General features: G+C 24.4%; 4 protein-coding genes across 11 annotated transcripts in view; 2 read left to right on the top strand and 2 right to left on the bottom strand.

Moving 5' to 3' along the window:
• Nucleotides 1-10: 10 nt before the first annotated feature.
• Nucleotides 11-5,036, bottom strand: LOC122854549 (ER membrane protein complex subunit 1). 2 transcript variants are annotated; one of them, XM_044155321.1, is made up of 12 exons: nucleotides 4,851-5,036; nucleotides 4,543-4,658; nucleotides 4,285-4,468; nucleotides 3,745-3,900; nucleotides 3,342-3,678; nucleotides 2,965-3,268; nucleotides 2,736-2,756; nucleotides 2,105-2,265; nucleotides 1,873-2,034; nucleotides 975-1,779; nucleotides 672-899; nucleotides 126-608 (listed from the first exon to the last, which is right to left on the bottom strand). In XM_044155321.1, exons 1-12 carry the CDS (start codon nucleotides 4,991-4,993, stop codon nucleotides 448-450), a joined length of 2,778 nt encoding a protein of 925 aa, XP_044011256.1. In that variant the 5' UTR covers nucleotides 4,994-5,036; the 3' UTR covers nucleotides 126-447. The 2 variants fall into 2 exon arrangements, with proteins under 2 accessions (XP_044011257.1, XP_044011256.1); XM_044155322.1 differs by lacking the exon at nucleotides 2,736-2,756 and having other exon boundaries at nucleotides 11-608.
• Nucleotides 5,037-5,214: 178 nt separating this feature from the next.
• Nucleotides 5,215-8,621, top strand: LOC122854547 (zinc finger protein 2 homolog). Of its 3 annotated transcripts, none has more exons than XM_044155317.1 (4): nucleotides 5,215-5,409; nucleotides 5,523-6,914; nucleotides 6,979-7,204; nucleotides 7,281-8,621. In XM_044155317.1, the coding sequence occupies exons 1-4, from the start codon at nucleotides 5,315-5,317 to the stop codon at nucleotides 8,082-8,084; spliced, it is 2,517 nt and encodes an 838-aa protein (XP_044011252.1). In that variant the 5' UTR covers nucleotides 5,215-5,314; the 3' UTR covers nucleotides 8,085-8,621. The 3 variants fall into 3 exon arrangements, with proteins under 3 accessions (XP_044011252.1, XP_044011253.1, XP_044011254.1); XM_044155318.1 differs by having other exon boundaries at nucleotides 5,333-5,409; nucleotides 5,476-6,914; nucleotides 7,281-8,228; XM_044155319.1 differs by having other exon boundaries at nucleotides 5,346-5,409; nucleotides 5,490-6,914; nucleotides 7,281-8,228.
• Nucleotides 8,612-10,575, top strand: LOC122854548 (fatty acyl-CoA reductase wat-like). Its single transcript, XM_044155320.1, has 5 exons — nucleotides 8,612-8,866; nucleotides 8,952-9,471; nucleotides 9,539-9,728; nucleotides 9,813-10,058; nucleotides 10,147-10,575. Exons 1-5 carry the CDS (start codon nucleotides 8,621-8,623, stop codon nucleotides 10,541-10,543), a joined length of 1,599 nt encoding a protein of 532 aa, XP_044011255.1. The 5' UTR covers nucleotides 8,612-8,620; the 3' UTR covers nucleotides 10,544-10,575.
• Nucleotides 10,576-11,867: 1,292 nt separating this feature from the next.
• The window catches only part of LOC122854542 (probable serine/threonine-protein kinase DDB_G0276181), a 108,871-nt gene continuing 102,935 nt past the window's right edge, over nucleotides 11,868-17,803 (bottom strand). For all 5 annotated transcript variants that reach the window (XM_044155307.1, XM_044155304.1, XM_044155305.1 and 2 more), the window contains one exon: nucleotides 11,868-16,510. In XM_044155307.1, the coding sequence (XP_044011242.1) occupies nucleotides 14,951-16,501 (1,551 nt within the window). In that variant the 5' untranslated portion in view covers nucleotides 16,502-16,510 and the 3' untranslated portion in view covers nucleotides 11,868-14,950. The remainder of the gene's footprint in view (nucleotides 16,511-17,803) is intronic.

The raw sequence follows: 17,803 nt of genomic DNA, 5'->3' as shown, positions 1-17,803 counted from the left end.
ACGCATTTAAATTTTTAAATTCCTTCTACAAAATGAGTTATTATTATTATTTTTGTACAAATTTATTTAATTGTTCATCAGTTATGTGAGATCATTTGTTAGATATTAATTATCCTAAAAACTTAATTTTAGTATAGTTACTTTGGTCTTTAATTATATATTATTATCAATAGATTATTAAAAATCTGATAAGAAATATATTTATATATAATATTTTTTGTTTCTCTATGGTAACGTGTTCTATGAATTTTGGAAGGCAATTACAAAAATGGAAGGTCTTAAACTTAAAAAAAAAAACAGAACAAAAATATCCTGTTTTTTTTTTCTTTTTAATTCAAATTCAAATATATAAATTAAATTTACAATGTAAATTAATGAAATCTATTTACCAACATATAGAACAATGTATTTAATTTAAATTATTATTATTATTAAAATTTTATTGCTTTATTTCCATGCTTGTTTTAGGGCTTTTTGTGATGCAAGTTTTTTGGTAACATATGATGATATCAAAAGTGCTGCAAGAACAATGACAATTAAATAATAATCAAAATCTTCTTTTAAAACATCAAATGTTTTTGATGGTGCAGCTCTTGTATAAAATAAATCTAAAAAAAATAAATAAATAATCATTTATATTGTTTTTCATTTAAATATTATAAAATACTTACCAAGACCATATGCAAAAACTAAAGATGTACTTTCAAGGCCACTTGGACTTGTATAAATACCAGAAATTCTAAATATACTTTGATTATAATTAATTATGGCATCCATTTGAATTGGAATTTCTGGCATGTATGGAATGACACCCTCTTCACGAAGTTCAGGATTAGTTGGTCTTCTTGGATCAACCAACATCCACGGTAATTCTAATATACCACCATTAGCCAAAGCAACTGTTTCAAAGTTTAACATTAAATAATTAAGTTTGATAAGATATTTAAATTAAAATGAAAAAATAAAAAACATACCTAATATATGTTTACTTGAAATTCCTTTTTCAGTAATTGTTTCACGCATTGTTTCAATTGTTGCTGGAAATATAAATGCTTGTCTTTCAACCATTGGTAATCTTGTTGTTGTTAATGATGAAAATACAGTTGTATTACTTTGTACTTTTCCTTCATAAAGTTCTAATGCAGCAATTTCAGTTCTACGGCTTTTATCATTAAAATAACTATATACAATCCAATTTTCTGAATGAACAAGATTAACTGGTCCTTTAACTCTTTTATGAACAAGTGAAAATATCATTGTACCAGATACAACATCTAATAAATATAGATTAAGTGTATTTTTTAATGAACTACCAACACCTTCAGTAACAATTGCAACAAGATTTGGATTAACATATTTATAAAGTACTGAACGATCACCAAGTACACGTCCTTGTGAATGTACATGCTCAATTGGATTTTTAGATACAACATTTGTTATTTTTTGAGTTTTTGGTGACAATACAATTTCCCAAACTTTATTAGTTATTAATGTTTCTGGAGTACTATAGGCAAGTGAAAAACCTGATAAAATTCCAGTCTCTTTATCGGCAGTGAATATATATGTATTTTTACCAGATGCAGCAGCAACTTGAGTTGCACTTTCTGGATAAGCATGAGCTTTATCTTTTGAATCTAATATAAGTATACCCTTTAGAAAATCATCAGTTACATCAGGTAAAAGCATTGATTGTTTAATTTTGTAATTCAATTTAATTAAGCCCTCCAATGGCTGTCCACTTATTGGATTGAATGTATAAATAATACCATCACCAGTATTCTTTAATAAGAAAAAAAATGCATACATCAATTAATAAATATAATACACAATTGAGAATTAAATTAAATAAATATTAAATTAAATAATTATTACCGTATCACTAGCTAATAAAGCACATTGTGGTGGATTAGGATAATGTCTACTTCCTCGTTGAACATATAAAATCATTGGTTTATTATTTTTTTTTGTACTTGCAATATTATCAACTCGTATTTGCCAAATTATTTCACCCTTTGTCGACTCAATTCCGAATATCTGTTATAAACAAAAATTAAACATTTACAAGTCATTTTAATATTTTATAATTTATTTTCATTAGCTATACCTTTCCTGCTGTTGTTGCAGCAACAATCATTTTATGCAATCCAAATTTATCTCTGACTAGATCTTCACGTTGATTTGATTGTTGTGGTATTGTTAAAAATAGAGAAACAAGTTGATGAAATTGTGCAGTCATTCGTCGTATCATCATTCCAATAATATCCCCTTTTGAATAGAAAAAACATTGACCAATTATTAAATTTAATAAAATCACCAAATGGATAAGTTTTATTTTCACCAAAAATATTTGAAACTACTGTACTGAAAATCATGGTAACTAGTATTTATTTTTATCTCCAAACATGCAAATTAAATGAGCTAAATAAAACTGAAATAAAAAAAATTATTATTCAAGTATCAACACATTTAGAATTATCAATATTTTCAATATAATAATTCTCAAGACCATGCAGCATTATTCAAATGACAAGTATACATTTCTACATAATCTGTAAAATAAAGATTTTTTTTTTCGCACGATGAACTGTACTAAAAAATAAAAAATAAAATACCTAAAAGAAAGCTCGTAATCATTCAATAAGTTTAAATTGTCGTTTCTTTTTTTTTTTTAAACTAATTACGGATGCGAATGGCAAATAAAAAAAATATCAGCTTGTCCTGCAATAGCTACTTACATGAACCATCTATATCGATATCTGCCAGCAGCCATTTATGAAATAAAATTTATTAATACAATTTACAAATTAAAATATACATTAGACATATATTTCTTCAACAAATAGATTCAATCAATTTCACGAGTAAAATAGAAATAAAGTTTAAAAAATTTTCGCCTAACATCCTAATAGAAAAATATTATTAACGAATAAACATATTGTATAAATAATTGAATGGTAAACTTACTTTCTTTTTGATCAAATTCTGTTTCGATTGTTTGATCCCTGTCTGACATAGGAAGTTCCATAAATTCAACAACAGAAATACTTGCAAGTGCCTCTTCTCTTGACCATATTAATCTGTTATATTGAATGAATCCAATACTGTGATCTTTTGATGATATAAAATGACGACAAGATACAGCCTTATTTATTTTTGGACATATTGAAGCCATGATATTTGGTGAGTAAATGGAATTGTGAGTTATTTTTGTTGATAGCTCTTCTACTTCTTCAAATGTTGATAGTTTAATCGCTTTGATACTTGTAGCCTATTTAAAAATGTAATTTTTTAAGATTTGCAAATTTTTTATGAAATATAACTTTTTAAAAATCATATCTTACTTGATCTTTGTAACTTGTTTGAAGCAAAATTTTTTCATTATCTGCAACTGTTACATATAGCGATGTATCTTGATCAATGTCTTTTGGAATGACTACAGGTGTCTCACTAATAATTAATACACGTTTTCTATGATCACCATCAGCACTAATTGCTAATAATGTTTCATCACCTCGTACAGTTTCCAAATGAAACGGTCCTTGTGCACCAGCACCAAATATATTATTAATTGTTATTGATTGTGTAGATGAATTATTATCAAACAGATTAATCATAAATAAAACTGATAATTTTTCATCGCCTTCGAGGCAAGCAATATAAGGAGCTGCTAAAACACATCTAGAAAAATAAATAAATTATGATATACTTTACTTTTATTATGCAAAAAAAAAATTAAAAACATACTTTTCTTTGGATGATACAAATGGTGCTGGTACAATTCGTGTTTTTAATTTTTCACCAGTTTTACTGTCATAAGAAATCACCTCAACTCCACTACCATAAATTGGTAGAATATGATGTAATGTTCCATCTTTAATGTGCCACTTGACATCTTCAATTCTGTAAAATATTAAAATATAATTAATTCAAATAGAATAAGATAAAATTATTTAAACAATAATACAATATTTAATTCAATAGATGAATAATTTAAACAGACATCTAGTGAGAATATAAAATAAAACAAGGTGATTTGTTTTTTTTTACAAAATAATTGCTTGATAGAAAAACAAAAAAAGACCTTTCCGAAGAATACAATCCAATTGTGGAAAATGATATAAATGGAGTATCTATTCTGTAAAAACCAATATAATATTTATAAAAAACGAAAGAAAACAAATACTACCACAGTATTTTGTTAATATAAAATAATAATATTAATAAATTATTAGCATGATGAAATTTAAAACTCCATATAAATAAATTAGATAATTAAAGCCTTACCCTTCTGGGTTTTGCTCAGCAAATGTCCATTCATTGATAATATGACCAGCAGTTAAATCCCATACACGAACAATTGCAGGAACACTTCCACTGACAGATATCAAATCACCACTAGCAACACCACCCAGTGCATGAATTTTACCAGCATAACCACGTTCAAGAACACGTCGCCATAATATTTTTCCTAATGTTTAAAAACAAATGAAAATATATTCATTAATAAAAATATAACAACAATAAAATTAATTAACAACTCACCTGATTTTAAATTAAGTGCTGCGATAACATTTTCTTCAGTAGCTACAATAATTTTTTTGGCTGTTGACACTGTATCAAAATCAGCAAATTTTATTTGACCGACATAATTTTGTCTCCTATAAAAAAAAAAGATAAAAGCTATCAGATAATTATGATAATGATTTTATGTTACTTTACACTTTTGTCAATTGTAAAGGTATATATTATTTACATAAAAAAAAAAATACTGATCGATGACACCAATGAATAAGAGCCACGTTAAACAATGTCAACTTTTCATTTATTAAATTAATTATTAAGATATTTACCAGTCAAATTTTCCAACTTGATCTTCATAAAGACCTAATGATAAATGAAATAATCCAAATAATATAAATAAATATTGAACTAATTGAATATCATTAAATAACCGGTGAAGATTTCCTCTAAAAGCCCACATAAATGGAGCCATGACGATGGACAACTAAAACAGTACAATATTTTTCTTTCTATCCGTATATATTATTGTTATTTGTTGGTTAGAAAATATTAGAATTTTGGGAGACGACTGTTACGCGACTATTGTTTGAAATATTAACTTTTAACTATTTTTTTAATTCCCACCGCTTGATGACGCACATTTCGTTTTCTTAGAGAAAAAAAAAATATCACGTGTGCAAAAAAAACAACAACAATCGGTTCGATGACAGATTTTTGACAGATGTATGTTTATTTTCTTAAACATATTTTTACTACATTCGAAATATTTATTTGCATTTTTAATTGAGCAAAAATGAAAATACTTTGTGCTGCATCAGCATGTAAATATTCATCAGAAAATGAAGATTCATCTGATATAATATTTGTTAGTTTTCCCAACGATGATTCGTAAGTTTTGTTTTGTTAATAATTTATTGAGTATATATTTTTTTAGATAATTCTTTTGTATTGTAGATTTTATTGATAAGTCTTTATTTGTAAATAAATTTTAATCAATTTAGGGCACCAATATGGGCACATATTTGTGGACGTCCTGATTTATTGATAAAAACAAATGAAGAATTACATATGAATTATTACATTTGTTCAAATCACATTGAAGATCGATATTTTATAAGCAAACGTGATAATTTTATAAGACAAGGTGCTGTACCAACATTATTTACACAACATGATAATAATAATGTTATTGGTTCAACTGAATTAAATCAAGGTGATACAAATTATATTGATACAATTAATAATTATGAAAATGTAATGTATACAACAAATTTTTGTGATATAAATGTTGATAATTTTCATGATTTATCATCAAAATTTATAAATTATTGTCGTATTTGTGGTGACAATAATATTGATGGTATTGATATATTAACAGACAAAGGTATTGAATTAAAATTACAAGAAAAAATACATTTAAATTTACCAATAATTATTGATGATGATAATAATTTATTACCACAAAAAATATGTAATAATTGTTATGATAGCTTAGAAATATCACATTCATTGCTAATTAATTGTTTAAAAACAGATATTAGATTACGTAAATATTTAAATTTACCTAAAAAAATTGATAATTATAATAAATATCAATCATTGATAACAAAATATACATACGAAATTGATAATGAAATATTACATGATACAACAGCTGATGTTACAACAAATAACAAGTTAATAGAAACAACAAGTATTACAAATGATTGCTATGATAATAATACAATAAAAAATTGTACTAAAATAGATGATGAACCAGACATAAATAATTTATTATTACATCAATTGAATGATGAAAATTTTGAAAATGTTTTAAATAATTCAGTTGTATCAGATAGTGAAAATAATGAAACTATAAATTATTTGCCGATCAATAATGATGATGATAATTTTCAAGCAGCATGTGATAATGAACAAGTATTAATATTAACAAAAAGTAAATCACCAATACCAATATTTGATGAAAACAATGACGTAAATTATAATAATAAAAATGATGATTGTAATGAGTCATTTGAAACAGTTGAAAGTAGTTTAGATATTCATAAGAAAAATAATAATATAAAAATAAATTTGGTTGTATTAAAACGTCGATGTGGCCATTGTTCAATGCCATTTACAACAAAAAAAGAATTACAAAATCATATAGGTGAAAAACATTGTGATAAAAAAATACTATTTAAATGTAGTATTTGTGATAAAAATTATGAAAAATGGTCAAGCCTAGATGTACATGAGGCAACACATCGTCAGGATAAACCATATTTGTGTGATCTTTGCGGTAAAAGTTTTAAGCATTCAAATAATTTACGAGGTCACAAAAGAACTCATCTTGATGTATCAAAAAAGAAAAAATATAATTGTGAAATTTGTTCAAGTACATTTAGATCAAGGTAATATTTAAAATTTATATTTATTAATTTATTTGAAATTAATATAATAAATTATTTTAAATAGATTTCATTTGAATGAACACATTAATCAGCACAATGGATCAACACCATACAATTGTGAAGAATGTGGTAAAGCATTTTCAAAAAGAATTCAATTACGACAACATAAACAATCACATGGTATTAATAAATATACTTGTCCAATATGTAACTCTACATTTAGTCGTCGTGGTAATATGAATAGCCATATTAAAAGACACAATAATTCAACTGGAATGTATAAATGCAGTGTATGTATTAATATAATAAATAAATTTATCAATATTATTATATTTAGTTCTATAAATAAATAATTATAATTAACAGGTATGTGATTGTCAATTCAAAACAATGAGTGATATAAAAAAACATCGTAAACAACATACTAAAAATGAAATATTTGAAAGTATTAAAAAAAAAAATATCAACAAACCAATACATCAATGTAATATTTGTTTACGTATATTTACAAAATATACATTATTATTAAATCATGAACGTATACATAATGGTGAACAAATAAAATTTGAATGTGATAAATGTGGTAAAAAATTATCAAGTAAAAATTCATTAAAATATCATATACGTTCAGTTCATACAACTGAAAGACCACATATCTGTCAATATTGTGATGATTCATTTGTATCAAAATATTCAAAATTAATACATGAAAGAGTACATACTGGTGAACGTCCATATGCATGTAATAATTGTGATATGCGTTATAGAAGTTCAAGTAATCTTAGTCAACATATGAAATTACATTTAAATGAACGTCCTCATATTTGTCAATATTGTTCAAAAAATTTTACAAGAAAATGTGCATTAATTGATCATGAACGTACACATACAGGTATTAAACCACATTTATGTTTAATATGTGGTAAAAAGTTTAGTCAAAAAAATGATTTAACAAAACATTGTAAAATTCATTATAATAAATTATTAAAATGTGAAAAATGTAATGAAATATTTTTAAATAAGACTGATATATTAAAACATTTAGAAAATAATCATTTAGATAATGCAATTAAAAAAACATTTATAAATCATGAACAAATTGAAAATTATACTGTAAATAATTTAGATATTAATAGCACTGTTGATTTAAGTAATTTAGATATTTTATAATTTATTTATTTTTCACGTTATCAGTATTTATAAATTTGTAAATTAAAAATCAAACATTTTAAGTATTTATTTATTGTAGTAAGCAATATTTTACTTTAGATTTTTAATAAATTATTATATTTTTATGTTGAATATTAGTTAAAGTGAATTTATTTTTAATTAGAGAATTTGTATCAACGAAACATGGAAATTTTATAATCATATGGATGAATGAGACAATGAATTTTTTTTAAAATGATCTTCGAACCATGATTTGAATTTTTTTTAATTTCATTAAAAATAAAAATTTGGGGTTTTCAAGAAGGTCATGAACTTGTATTGTCCCAGCGCGTTTAGCGAAAATTTATAGCTGTTAATTAAGCTTAAAAAAATTATACATTCGTAAAAATATATTTGCATGTGCATATCGTTATTTAAAGTCATGACTTCATTACTTTTCGGCAGTTTTATATCAACCATTTGTATAGACTAAGTTCTCTATCAGTAAAAAATTTTATATTTTGTGTTTTATATATAAAAAAAAAAAAAAAGAAAAAATGGAAGATATTTATTCAAAAATAACTGATCCAGATGAATATGGTATTGATACAAATGAAGAAAGTGAAATACAAAAATTTTATGCAAACGAAACAATATTTCTTACTGGATGTACAGGATTTATTGGTAAATGTGTTGTGGAAAAATTATTACGAAGTTGTCCTGATTTAAAAAAATTATATATTATGATAAGATCAAAGAAATCATCACCAAATGAAAGAATTAAAAAATACTTTGATGATATAGTTAGTAATGAAAATAATTTAAAAAAAAAAAAATATATAACTATTAAACAAATTAATAAATAAAAAAAAAATATTATTATTTCAGTTATTTCAAAAATTACGTCAATTAAATCCAAATTTCGAATCGAAAATAGTTGTCATTGAAGGAAATTTGGAAAATGAAAATATTTTATTATCAAATGATGATAAAGATAAAATAATAAATGAATCAACAATAATTATTCACAATGCATCAAATGTTAAATTTGAAGCAAAGCTATCTGAATCACTAATGTGTAATGTAATTGGTACAAAAAAAATGTTAGATTTAGCTAAACAATGTAAAAAATTAAAAGTATTTGTATATGTATCAACAGCATATTCACACTGTTATGAAAAAAAAATATTTGAAAAATCATACTCACCACCAGGTGATTTAAAAATAATTCAAGATTACATTGATGTAGATCGTAATACAAAAAATGGTATGTCAAATGAAGCTAAAAAAATTGCATTATCACCATGGCCAAACGTATATATATATAGTAAAGCCATGGCTGAATATTTAGTTGAACAATGCGCCAAACAAGTGTCTTTTCGTTGTACAATATATCGTCCATCTATTGGTAATATAATAATCAATTTCATTATCTAGCTAATATAATTAATTAAATTTTTTTTTTTTTAATATAGTAATATCAACTTATCAAGAGCCAATTAAATCATGGGTTGACAATATCAATGGACCAGTATTAGCATTCGCAGCAATTGGTCTTGGTATTGCTCATATTGGTTATAATTTAAAAAATACATTTGATATGGTACCAGCTGATATGTGCACAAATGGACTACTTGCAACAACCTGGGATTCTGTTGAAAATAGGCAAGGAAATTAATAATCATTCACAGATAAAATAATAGAAATAATAATAATATTTTACTTAATTTTTTTTTTTTTTTTCAATAGAAAAGAATGTGGAAGTGTATTGATATATAATTATGGAAGTTCAGTTGTAAATCCTATTGATATGATGTCATTTGAAACATTAGTTACTCCACGAGGAAGAGAAACACCATCAAATAAAATGGTTGGACCACATTTTACACATGCAACACATTCAGTGCTTATTTTTATATTAGGACATATTTTTTGTCATTTTATACCTGCTGTAATTGCTGATATTGCATTGTTAATTACTGGAAAAAAAACAAGGTTAATATTTACTATTAATTATTTAAAATTAAATAAAAATAATTATAATTACCTTGTTACTAATCAACTGCTTTTTTTTATAAAATAGAGCAGTAAGTATATTTCTAAAAACATTGGTTTGGTTAACAACAATATTTCGATTTGCAAATGGAAATTGGCGTATTTATGTTAATGAAACACAAAAAGTTTGGGACAAAATGAATAAACGAGACAATGAATTATTTTATAATGACCTTCGAACTTTAAAATGGGATTTATATGCTTATTCTTACTGGACTGGATTACGTGTATATATCATCAAAGATTCCATGGATACACTTGATAAAGCTCTCAAACGTTATCATATTATTCAAAAAGTTTTTAAAATTTTTTGTGGTGTATTAATTTTAGGATTTTTGTACTATTTTGATAGATATTTTTTAATGTTATTTAATGTTTTTTATGATGCTGCTGGAATCCTCTGTCAACACTGTCAAAAAAATTAATATATTATTAAAATAAATAATATTTTTTACAAGATTATTTTATAGAATAATATACTCTTTATTGTTTTTTTCCTTCTTTTTTTTTTATGGTTGTTGATGTTTTTTTTTTCTTCTTCTTTTTTTTCTTGCATCCAGAGTTTGTATTTTTTTTTTCTTTCATATTTTTTTAACTGCCGGTTAAATTTTAGTTAAACAGTATGTATTACAAATTGTTGTTAAAAGAACGTCTGACCAATCGTTTATATTTCAAACTTTTTATAGCTCACGACTAGAGTTATTGTTGAATTAAAAAAAAATAAAATTCCTTTCAAGTTCAAATAATATGTCGCAAATTTATTTTAATCAATCACAAATATTTTTATCTAGATTTTTTGTAAATTTAATAATAATTATTCAACAATTGCAACGATTTTGTATTATAATATAATTTGTATTTAAATTATTATTAATAATAAAAATAAAGTTGATTGAAATATTATCGATTGGTCAGTGTGCGTTTTTTATTTATAAATAACTCTGCATTAAACAATTTTAAATGTAATCTAGCAAATTTACATCAAGACTCGAAATATTCAACAACTAAGTCAAAGTATATATATATTTTTTTTTTGTTTTTTTTTCATTTAATATTTAAATATTTATTTATAAGTAAAAATTTTCAATGCTGCAAAATTTCATAAATAATTTTTGTATTTAATAAATTTTTAATTCTTATAAATAGTCGTTTTTGTTTTAAATCTTTTTAACTTTGACTTTGTAGTAAATTTTCGAGTACATGATTTATAAAATGTTTTATTTTTTCAATGCAACTTCAAATCTGTCTTTCCATATAACCATTATCATCTGCGCTACTATTTACAATGTACAGCGTTGTCTTTCCTGTCACAAGTTTACCAAGTCGTCGATTGAACTCGCTCAATTGACAAAATTTATTTATTCCCATCGGATTTAAAAAAAAAAAAAATAAAAAAAAAAAAGAGTCATTAGCCAAAAGAACAAAAAAAAAATAATAATAATAAACAACAAAAGAAATTATTTTTAAATAATAGATTTAAATATACTCGAATAATATAGATTAAAAAAAAAAAAAAGAAATAATTATTATCTTTAATATAAATTGCATCGAGAAACTCACGACCAGCGTGAAGAAAAATTATTAAAAAAAAAAAAATTAAAATAAAAAAAAGTGCGTTTTAAATAACAAATTAAAAAATAATGATTTATATTTTTCTTCATTTTTTAACAAAGAATGGAAGATTGATTTTACAATGGAATAATGTCGTTGAGATTATGCTCGATGTAAATATTAATTAAAAATTTGGAGATAAAAATATGATTTTTTTTTTTTTTTGTTTAAATGCTTAATTTATTATTTCGATTTTGTTTTTTTCATTCAAAATAAGGCATATTATAACCGATTTTGGGATACGTCCCGATTCGTCAATTGAGAGAGATCAATGTAAACGTCTTTTATCACTCATCAAGGTACATATATAATTAATTATCTTATATATATATACTTCTTGTTCAGCTCGCATATATATATGTATATTTATATATAATATATAATATCTTATGTATATTTATTTATTTATTTATTTTATACCTATTTATTTCCTTCAACATACTTTTGCATTACTATTTATACTATTTACAAAGTTTTTATTTTATTATTATTATTACTCATTTATTTATTTTTTCTTTAAATTTGTAGTCATCGAATAATTAATTTATATTTTTTCGTTTTTGTAATTCAAAACGATGGTTTATACAATTTATTTATCGCATCATTTATTTGTTTTTTTCTTTTTATTTATTTTTTTCTTTGTTCTATATCATGCACTGTGCACATATTATTATAGCACTTTAATTAATACAATTATAAATTATTAATAAATTTGTGCCGAGATTTAAAGAATAAAAAAAAAACAAATAAATAAATAATATTATCAATGTAGAATCACTGTCGTTACTTAAATGTTTTTTTTTTAATTTATAAAAATTTTAATTTCTAATATGAAAATTTGTCATTAATTTTTTTATAAATATTATTATTATTAATTTCACAATTTCAACATGTCATCGAGTATTACACTGATTTTGCTTTTTATTTAATATTTATAATAATTAAAAAAAAAACCTATCGATCAGTCAAATTTTATGTTTCTAATTCGCGCGATAAAACTGGGTATTTTTTTTTTGAATGAATTTTAATGAATTATATACCCAGTATTTAATGGAAGATTATATATTTAATATTTTTTTTGTTTTCTAATTTTTTTATATATTACTATTTTTTAATTTCACGGTAATATTGCTTTGAATTTTTTAAATAATAATTCTTAATTTTTTAAAATATAAAACTCGTCGAATTTACAAATGACTTAATTTTTTTATCAAGTTTAAAATAATAGTAACAAAAAAAATTACAAATAAATAATTGTTGATTTGAATTTTCTAATTTTTTTTCTTTCAAAACGTCTATCTATTGCAATCATTTAATTTTTTTTTATATAGTCTTATTTTTGTCTCCCACAATTATTAATAGTCAATCTTCATAATGACATGTAATTATTATTATTAATAACTTCATTTTCATTTAAATATTATTATTATTTTTGCAACTAAAAATAAAAGTAAAATTTCATTGAAAATTTAATTTAATTCATTTTTAATTAAAAAAATTTTGTAAACTTTATTTGATGATTGTAGTTTAACTAATTTAAAATATTTTTTTTCTTTATATTGAAATAAAATACTTATTGCAATTTTTAATTTACAAGAAAAAAATTAAAAAGAAACAAATATAATAAAATATAATTACAATTAATTTTTTTTAATTAAAAAAATTTATAAATTCGACTCTCGTTAATCCAGGTACATTTTTAATTTACGGTATCGAACGTAATTATGTGGAAGTATACGTTCTTCACTTATAGTAACGACAGTGAGATTCTCATGATTTTTTTTGTTGTATTTTAAAAAAAAAATTGCATTTCTTGATTTTTTCGATTATTGTTTTTTTTACTTTTGCATTTGGCTTGATGATATTATTTTGTATAAATATAAAAAATTAAAATTTAAACGAAAATAAAGCACCCGGGATACAGGTGTTTTAGCACCAAGTGACAATTATATGTTAATATGTGCACGTTGCAAATGTGAGCATAGGCCACGACGGTTAAATCCAATTGTGATAAGTCATCGAGTTATACCAGTCAACATAATTATTTTTATTATCTTTTCATTTTTTTATTTAAGCAATGGATTCTCGATTGACATTCACAATTTAATTATCAGAATTTCAACATTTTGGCAAGCTAGGCAAACAATATTTTATATTATTATTTCGTTTTTATATATTTCCCTAAGGCAATGTGTTGAGACATGTGGAAAAAGAGTTAAGGACTTTATTGAGAATATGAAAAAATTTTTACTAAAGGAATCTCAGGATAGTTCTTGGTCATTTGTTACTCAACAATTGTTAATATCATTTGCCCGGGGTACCAATTAATTTGTTGAAAATCTAATAATCATAAATCCCATTTGATTATCACGCAAATTGAGATTTTGGATACCGAAAATTGTTTTTACTATTTATTTTATATTTGATCGTTTATTGACACGGTTGATGCGTTGTTTATACGATTATTGAATAATCCAACAATATAATTTGAATTAAAAAATGTCATTTGGCTTAAACTGATAGCTACCATCAATAATGGCAGCATCATCCAACAGACTTATTCATCCAAAATATCCACAACAATACCAACAGTTGTTTTTTTCATTTATTTTTTTTTTCTGTTTTAATTTTTGTCAAATTATAAATAATAATAATAGCAATAATAATAATATCAATAATAATAATATAATAATAATGATAATAATAGTAATAATTATAATAATAATAAAATACAAAAATTATACAAAACAAAAATAAAAACAAAATTTTTAATCAACCGTGGTAAACTGTGTGTAAGTTGATATTTAATTGACAAGAGTCATTAAATTTCATCTTTTTTATTTTTTTTTGTTATTTAAATAAATCCAATAAATAAATGATTTAAATGTGATCACTCAAATTTTTTTTGTATACGGGGTCATCCCATAATACATTATTGAGTGGTCTTAGAGCACATCATAATTAACAATCATTTATAAATTTGGTATTTTTAAAAAAATTTATTTATTTAAATTTCTTTAAAATTTTTCATATATACTCTGTCATTTCTATATTTTTTTTTTTTAATTTTTCATGTTTTTATATAATTATAAATATGTATATTTTTTATTTTAAATATAATTTATAATTTATAAAAACAAGAAAATTGATTAATTTCATTTGCCTTGTGGCATTAATGGATAAAAATCGATGAGATGACTCAACGAGGCAAGTATTGGGGGCTATGAACCAACGCACATTAATGATTCGTGCGTACTACAGCTATTAGCATTACATGAATTTGTCATTGCTATCGTTGACATACAAATACTAGATGTTATATTATTTGATGATGATAATGATGATGATGTCAATTGTGTTGTTGTTGTAGTTATTGTTGGTCTCGTTATAAACGACGATGATGATAAGGACGAGGATAAAGTTGATAATGATGATGATGTTGAGGATGATGATGATGATAATGATGATAAAGTTGATGTCGGTGTTGTTGATGATGAAGATGATGAAGATGATGATGATGATGATGATGATGTCGATGATGATGGTGAAGACGATGCTGAAGTTGTTGTCGTTGTCCCTACACCACTTCTTGTTATTGTTCCTACAGTTGTTGTTGCTGCTGTGGTGATTGCTGTTGTTGATGTTGATACTGTCGTTGTTAATGATGTTGAATTAATTGTTGTTGTATTTGTACTTCTTAATATATCATCAGCAGATAATGGTGTTAATTTCCATCCAGGCATAAAATCAAGATCCAATTCAGGACCAATATCAACATCAAGTAATTCATTATTATTTAATGGATCTAATGGTGATTGACTTGATAATGATAATACACTACCCCAATTTATTGAACGACTATCATCACTATCACCAATACCAGAATCAACATCAGTTTCATTTGATGATATTGGTGGCATTGGAAATGGTGTTAATCTACCATGTTCAGTATTTTGTAATTGTACAATTGGTGGTGATATAACTTGTTCAATTGGTGGTGGACTTTTATCTCTTTCCATTTCACGTTCAAGATGTCTTAATGTATTACATATTAATACAGAACGATGCAAACTTGGATCAGGAAATTGACGATATCTTGCTAATTTACACATTGATATATTTAATACAGCTAATCTACGTTGACGATAACATGCTCTACCACGTCTACACCAACTTGATCTTGAACTTTCACAGCATCTTTCAGTTGTACGATAACTTGAGCCAAGTTCAAGATAACTTTTACCATTTTCTTCTCTTCGTATCGTTGGTGGTTCATAATGATGTTGTGTACCCCATTGTGCTTGTGGTCTTGATAATTGATTATAACCATTATTATTATTATTATTATTATTGTTGTTGTTATTACTATTGCTATTATTGTTATTATTGTTGTTATTATTATTATTATTATTATTGTTGTTGCTGTTGTTGTTGTTATTGTTGTTATGATGATGATGGTGGTGATGATTTGTAACACCACGTTGATGATAATATTGTTGTTGTGATGAATGATGTAATTGTGGTGATACTGGTGATGAATTTGGTGATGATTGACATGGATTTGTTTGTACACATTGTGAACTTATTTCCATATCATAATATGATGTTGCTGATTGATTTATTGGTTGTGTATAACTTTCTTCCATTGTCCACCAACCACCTTCGACTCTACCAAGTTTTGATGGACTTTCACCTATATCCATATCGAATTCCATGCAGCCCACACCTCCCTCAAGTTTACGTTTTCCTGCCGTGGCCTGCAGACCCATCATTGCACAACTCTGTAATCAAAACAAAAAAAAAACATTTCATTAATTACAATTCATATTATTTTTAATTTAAATTATGTTATTAACAGCTATATTAAAATTGGGGTAGAAGCTGAAACATTACATTTATAAAAAGACAAAGATATTAACCGATAAGAGGGTCGAGGCTGATTATTTCTGGCGATCAATGTGCGCAGCTACACACATATATAAATATAATGACGAAATAGACATGACATTAGTTTTGGCTTTGTGATATATATAAAATAATGAAACTAGACAGTTAGAAAAAAGACCCCACCACAAGTTTATTAGGGAAATACATAGGGGTGTGTGTTAGTCATGACTCCAATCAGTCATTATGCGGGTCCACACATGTAACTTAATTTCATTGGTCTTCCCTTGTGAAGTTTTAAGACCACAATAATCATGAAATTAAAAAAAAAAAAAAAATTGTTATAATGCCTATATCGATTAAAGCTAGAATGATGTCATTTTCTTGATGAGTTTGTTTTTCTTTTTTGTTATTTGATATGATATTAATATCAAAAAATCAATATAATTTTTAAAAATATTATAATTTTTTTAACAAATTAAACTACTGTAATTTATTTTCTAATAAATTCCACGAGATGTCAGCATGTGTTTGATTTACAAGTGAAAAATTATTGAATAACTAAAAAACAAATAATTGATTGAATGAATTTTTAATTAATCATAAATGGATCTTTAAATTTATGTTTTTTTAATTTTTTAAAAATATTTTATGAATGAAAATTGTACGTTAAATTAAAGGTGGGGTTGTAAAATTGAATTTATATTTTCCCAGTGACATCGTTAAAAGCTTTAAGCGCCAGGGCATTTACAACCGATAATGGTTAATTCAGATAGATAGATAGATAGACAAAGAGAATGACAAAGATAAAATAAAAGGGGCACTTGTTGAATCATGGAAACTTGTAGGGACAGGTGGATGAAATCACACAGTGTAATGGATTAGCGTGGTGTAGGTAGTATTGCACGCGCCTTTCAAACTGTCCATAAATCAAAGTCAAGAAAAAGATCGTCCACAAGAGACAACATGCTTTTTTTTTTTTTTTTATCTATCAGCACATTGATTTTTTATATTTTTTTTTTTTTCGCAATGTTTTTACATTCAATATAATGTTTTGGTGAATATATGTATACTCTTTGACACGATGTTGCTGAACTTTACTAACAACGGGCTTGGTTATTCTTTTCTGATCCAGACATAACAATTTTTTTTATTTATTTTTTTTACCTCAATTTTGTGGATATAAATAC

The sequence above is a fragment of the Aphidius gifuensis genome, linkage group LG4 (genome assembly GCF_014905175.1).
Source record: "Aphidius gifuensis isolate YNYX2018 linkage group LG4, ASM1490517v1, whole genome shotgun sequence".
Classification (NCBI taxonomy): Eukaryota; Metazoa; Arthropoda; class Insecta; order Hymenoptera; family Braconidae; genus Aphidius; species Aphidius gifuensis.
The sequence above is the reverse complement of the archived record's forward strand: the minus strand, read 5'-3'. Positions and strand labels throughout refer to the sequence as shown.

Excerpts from the sequence above, each read along its gene's own strand:
- LOC122854549 (XM_044155321.1), bottom strand. The coding sequence starts at position 4,993 with ATGGCTCCATTTATGTGGGCTTTTAGAGGAAATCTTCACCGGTTATTT. Across the intron at positions 4,469-4,542 it reads AGCACTTAATTTAAAATCAG|GAAAAATATTATGGCGACGT; the intron begins GTGAGTTGTTAA and ends TTTAAACATTAG. Across the intron at positions 2,035-2,104 it reads CTGCAACAACAGCAGGAAAG|ATATTCGGAATTGAGTCGAC; the intron begins GTATAGCTAATG and ends TGTTTATAACAG.
- LOC122854547 (XM_044155317.1), top strand. The coding sequence starts at position 5,315 with ATGAAAATACTTTGTGCTGCATCAGCATGTAAATATTCATCAGAAAAT. Across the intron at positions 5,410-5,522 it reads AGTTTTCCCAACGATGATTC|GGCACCAATATGGGCACATA; the intron begins GTAAGTTTTGTT and ends TAATCAATTTAG. Across the intron at positions 7,205-7,280 it reads CTGGAATGTATAAATGCAGT|GTATGTGATTGTCAATTCAA; the intron begins GTATGTATTAAT and ends TATAATTAACAG.
- LOC122854548 (XM_044155320.1), top strand. The coding sequence starts at position 8,621 with ATGGAAGATATTTATTCAAAAATAACTGATCCAGATGAATATGGTATT. Across the intron at positions 8,867-8,951 it reads AAAAATACTTTGATGATATA|TTATTTCAAAAATTACGTCA; the intron begins GTTAGTAATGAA and ends TTATTATTTCAG. Across the intron at positions 9,472-9,538 it reads AATATATCGTCCATCTATTG|TAATATCAACTTATCAAGAG; the intron begins GTAATATAATAA and ends TTTTTAATATAG.